At 34.8% G+C, this 5,000-nt stretch overlaps 2 protein-coding genes across 3 annotated transcripts in view; one reads left to right on the top strand and one right to left on the bottom strand.

Moving 5' to 3' along the window:
* The window catches only part of LOC122262089 (uncharacterized), a 36,085-nt gene extending 34,226 nt beyond the window's left edge, over window positions 1-1,859 (top strand). Inside the window, exon 3 of the mRNA XM_086537766.1 lies at window positions 998-1,859. Coding sequence (XP_086393892.1) covers window positions 998-1,321 — 324 coding nt within the window. The 3' untranslated portion in view covers window positions 1,322-1,859. The remainder of the gene's footprint in view (window positions 1-997) is intronic.
* Window positions 1,860-3,238: 1,379 nt separating this feature from the next.
* Tango4 (transport and golgi organization 4) overlaps window positions 3,239-5,000 on the bottom strand; it is an 18,801-nt gene continuing 17,039 nt past the window's right edge. For both annotated transcript variants that reach the window (XM_043030019.2, XM_086537765.1), the window contains exons 6-7: window positions 4,275-4,390; window positions 3,239-3,833 (exon numbers count right to left, since the gene is read on the bottom strand). In XM_043030019.2, the coding sequence (XP_042885953.2) occupies window positions 3,774-3,833; window positions 4,275-4,390 (176 nt within the window). In that variant the 3' untranslated portion in view covers window positions 3,239-3,773. The remainder of the gene's footprint in view (window positions 3,834-4,274; window positions 4,391-5,000) is intronic.

Raw genomic sequence — 5,000 nt, 5'->3', positions numbered from 1 at the left:
AACGGTGTGTGTTTTGTTGGTTAATTGTGTCTTAATTTCTGAATACGTTTTAGGGACGGAAGGAAAGGTGTGTGTTTTATTGGTTAATTGTGTCTTAATTTCTGAATACGTTTTAGGGACGGAAGGAAAGGTGTGTGTTTTGTTGGTTAATTGTGTTTTGATTTCTGAATAGGTTTTAGAGACGGAAGAAACGGTGTGTGTTTTGTTGGTTAATTGTGTCTTAATTTCTGAATACGTTTTAGGGACGGAAGGAAAGGTGTGTGTTTGCTGGTGTATGATTTTTGAGATAGGAGGAAAGTTATGTGTGTTTATGCTAAAAGCATTTGTTTTTAATACGTTTTTGAGATAGGAGGAAAGCTGCCTGTTTGTTGATAATGTTTGAATTCTGAATACGTTTCTGAGATGAGTGGAAAACTGTGTGCTTTACGTTAATGTATTATTTAAATTGTAAAAGGTATGGAAATTGTGTTTCTATTTTGATACGTTTTAGAAGTAGGAGAAACACAATTTTATGCATATGTTTTATTTCTGAATACTTTTAATATATAGGACAAGTACTTTGGATGAGCATGAATCAATTTCATATTTGCAATGTGTTTTTATGGTATGCCTCGTTATAGGAAGAGTGATATATATCCAGACAAAATCTAATCATAATTTGTAATGAGGATTGTAATTTTTATCCAGACGGATTTTGATGATAATGGATAAGGAAGATTTATATCTTTATCTCTTTTTATTTCGGGAGTATCAAATTAATACCATGTGCCATATACCAGTATATTTGCAATACTTACCTCAAGTGATTAGGTTTGCACATGACCACCATAAATTTCATCTATCTATTTCTCACATCCATACATAGCCCGAGACTGATTCATGTCAGGCAGAGGGGCGAACATACCCGTGGCACAATTTTAATACAGCCTAAGCACAGACTGATGACGCCACGCCCTCCTGATTCCCGGCACTAAAGTTCTCTGTTTTCCCTCCTCAGGTGGACAAGTACCTGAGCGTGTCGAAGCGCCTGGAGCTGTCGCAGGCGCTTAACCTGACGGAGACGCAGATCAAGACGTGGTTCCAGAACCGGAGGACCAAGTGGAAGAAGCAGATGGCCGCCCGCATGAGGTTGGCCCAGCGGCAAGGTCTCCTCCCGCCCCACCTCTACCCGGCTCTCCCGCCCATCCCGCCCATTCTCGGTCCCTACTACCCGCTCACGCCGCACACACACGCCCACATAGTGCCCCCGCCGCCACTCCTCACGCCCATGTCCCCGCCGGACCCGCCCTTCTCGACAGCCCACGATCCGCCCACGGCTTAATTAGCTACACTTAGTATTTATCTCTCACCGCCCATCCCTAACCTCCCCCGCCCCTCCCTTTTAATAATTATGATCGATTCCTTCTCACATTTTTATAAGATTGGAATTCAAAAACAAAAGAGAATAATTTATATAACTAGGAAAGTTTTCGGAGAAATTTACTTTGTTTTGCGTTTACTTTCTGATATGGAAATAACAAACAAAATCAAGTTTTAAACAAGTTGGAAAATTAATCTTCACACTTATTTTTCCCCACACATTAGTTAACAAAATTTACACAATGCCATACGTTTCTTTCTGTGCATTCTAATGTTGAATACCTGAGTAATCACTGTCAATAGTTACTTTTTTGTACTTACTGTGACAGAGAAAACGAGATTAATCGATGCAATGCATCATCACATTTTAAGCCTATACTAATCTTAGCCCAGCAATATCAGTTGCTTCACAGCTCTATGGTAATGTCTGCCACATTGTTGTTTGAATACTTTTTCTCCATGTGTTCTAAAGACTGTAATGTTTGTGTTATTAAAATATCCTTAAATGGAATGCTTCCGGGTTTTCTTTGTCTAATCCTTTTCAGCCATTTTCTTCATGTTGATTTCCCAGTAAACCATTTTCCTATATTTGCTGTGGCCATTGGGTTTTGTTCAAAATTCATTGTTAAGAAATAAACTCTCAAATGGCCCAATGTAATAATGGATATCATGGTCTGTAAATGTTACCTCCCATCATCCACCGAGACTTAATTTCCATTTGACTAAAAGCCATTACTATTTCTCTACATATACTTTAATGATCCACATCCAAACAATGCCTCAAGCAAGAAAATAACACCCTCTGTGGAACATAATATAATTTTTCAGCTGCTTCCCTTGACACTTTTCTCACCGAGAGAAGACACTCACTCTCCCTCGCTCCCCTATCACGTTAAGGTCCTTTCTCCCGACTCTTTGCTTACCTTTAAACCTCATTAACATCTTTAATTGGAGAGGGAAGCTGATGGGATAAGGGAATTACTTGATACATTTAATGAATCTTAATTCTATTACAAACAATATAATTGGATTGCATGACCTATTATCTACACAATGTGAAGGGGAGAACTTACTGTACTTGTCTTGTCATTATACTGAAGTCTGTAACCATGTGGAAATCCAAGCGCCTTCTTTCATTTTCATCAGAGCATGTTCCCGCACATATACTACTCAGGCAAATTACTTCATATTGATAGAGGTCGATAGTTTAGTCAAGACCTTTCCTGGGAAGCTGCTGCCTTATTCAAATATATCTTTTGATAGATACATCCTCTAGGTAGTCTATTAACACTGAAGGGATTTCAATTTCAAATTATCATGGATTTGAAGAAAAATACTTCCCTTTAAAAAAAACACAATTCTTCATAGTATTTCAAATGATCAATGTGTATTATTATTTCCTTTAATTGGACTTTGCTTAAATAATCAAAGTGAAGAAATATTAATAGGTCATCTGACCTGATATTCAGTCTCATTCATATCTTTCTTTTATAAATACATACATATATATATATATATATACATATATATATATATATATATATATATAATTATATATATTTATATATATACATATATATATTTATATATATATATATATTATATATATATATATGTATATATATATGTGTATATATATGTATAATTGTATATATATAAGGTAAGCCTACAATGTATATCATTTCTTGTTTATAAAAGATTCAGAGAAAATTTGTACTTAAAAAACACAATTCATTAGATGATAATTCATTTAATAAGACAAATTCAAAAGCAATAGCAGCCCTATATATCTTGGTTTTATAGTTTTCATTGTAGCACACAATATTCAAGTCTTAATCCATGGTATTAAAACAATTAAAGGTGGAAATGAAACATCATGACATTCTTTTCTTTAATATGAAATAACCAGACAAACATGGCAGGATTTTTTTCTGCTTATTGTTCAAAAGTTTTCAATTACCAGTAAAGAAACTGAAAACCCTTTTTAGAATTCTAATATCTCATACTGTTGACAATTTTCTTGCAAAGAGTTGCTTATCATTCAGGACAAAATTTAAGGTTCATAAATAAAAATAAAAATATAGCATAGGGGGACAAAATCCTTTCCAAATGGTTCTGTAAATCTTTACTCTGCTTAAAAAAAACAAAAAAAACAATGACAATAATAAAAATAAACATTATAATACTACTAATAATAATGGCAATAAGATACAGTTATTACTATCAGTATTCCTAATTGGTATTAGGACTGCTCATAAAACAAAATGGTAAAAGAAAACAAGAAAAAATAATAAACTCATAAAATCTCCCATCGGGGAATTAGACAGAAATCCAATTACATGTAAAAGGACATTATATAATATCATCTCATCCAGCACAATACGCAATATCCAATAATACTAACTATCACCACCTTAATACTTTCTTCTCTTCAAGATTTCTGGTCTCCAGTTGATGGGGTGACTTTCCTCGCTCTGGAATGAAAAGAGAGAGAAAAAAAATTACTCATTACCACTCTCTGAACTAATAGGATGTTACACAAAGCTCAGCCCCTTCCAAGCATCTAATGATATAGCGACCCCCACCGAGTGAATTAACGGCAAGAGGGTCATAAATGAAGTCGTGGTGGGGCCCGCTGCAGCTGGCCACCTCTAATGACGGCATAATGAATCTATCCCTATCAATTACTGGCCAGACTAATGGCCCACTTATGACTTTCTTCCCTTTTTTTTTAATCTTAACAAGCAGTGTTTCCTGGATATTGCTGATTCTTTTTTTTTAACTACCCTTAATTCTTTATCACTTGCTAATCTTCACCTTTTCCTCTCCCATTTTGCTTTCTTTTCCTCATTTGTAAATTCAGAGTACACATTGTATATCAGAATGCAATGGCATAAAATAAATTTACAACTTACCGCAGTGTCATCCTCCTTGTATATCTTGATGGTCTTGTCAGCATCGCAGGTTATGAGACGGGAGCCGCTCTGGTCGAAGGTCATGGCAAACACACCAGCTTCACTGTCCATTGAGCCTGAAGAGGAAGATGAATTTTTGACATCAAGATAGATATAAAGTTTGATGAGTTAGGAGTGAAGATGTTACTTAAAGGAAAAATACAGAGTAACATATGTAGTCCTACACGAAATAATAAAGTAAGATAATATAAATGCTAACAAACTAAAAATCTGCAACAGGAGGAAAAAAAAAAAAAATAAAAAAAAAATAACGAGGGGAAGGATGGACAAAATGTAGAAGAAAAAAATGAATAGATAGATGGAAAAGTATGACATCACATATAATTATACAGGTTTGCAGGAATGAGAATTTGGTAATCATATATATGGTACTTATAGCTCTCACTGAAACAGTATTTTTTTCATGTTACTAATTCTGGGATTTGTAATTTAACTGTACTTCCATCCCCATACACTTTTGATGTAGTGCATTCTAAATTACCTATTTTCATATTATAGTTCCACTTCCCATTTCCATACAAGAAAAAAAAAGAAGGAGCAAATGAAGAGCCTGGGTGTTCTGATCTCTAGTTCATCTCACAGACATTCATTTACAAGCAATCATTAGTTGACAATTTTGAAGACTGAAGATCTTAGCTGCAGCGAAAGAACAACAACAGAAACTGA

Source organism: Penaeus japonicus, unplaced genomic scaffold (assembly GCF_977035675.1).
Source record: "Penaeus japonicus unplaced genomic scaffold, GWHDUDI00000001_assembly GWHDUDI00000006, whole genome shotgun sequence".
Classification (NCBI taxonomy): domain Eukaryota; kingdom Metazoa; phylum Arthropoda; class Malacostraca; order Decapoda; family Penaeidae; genus Penaeus; species Penaeus japonicus.
The sequence above is the reverse complement of the archived record's forward strand: the minus strand, read 5'-3'. Positions and strand labels throughout refer to the sequence as shown.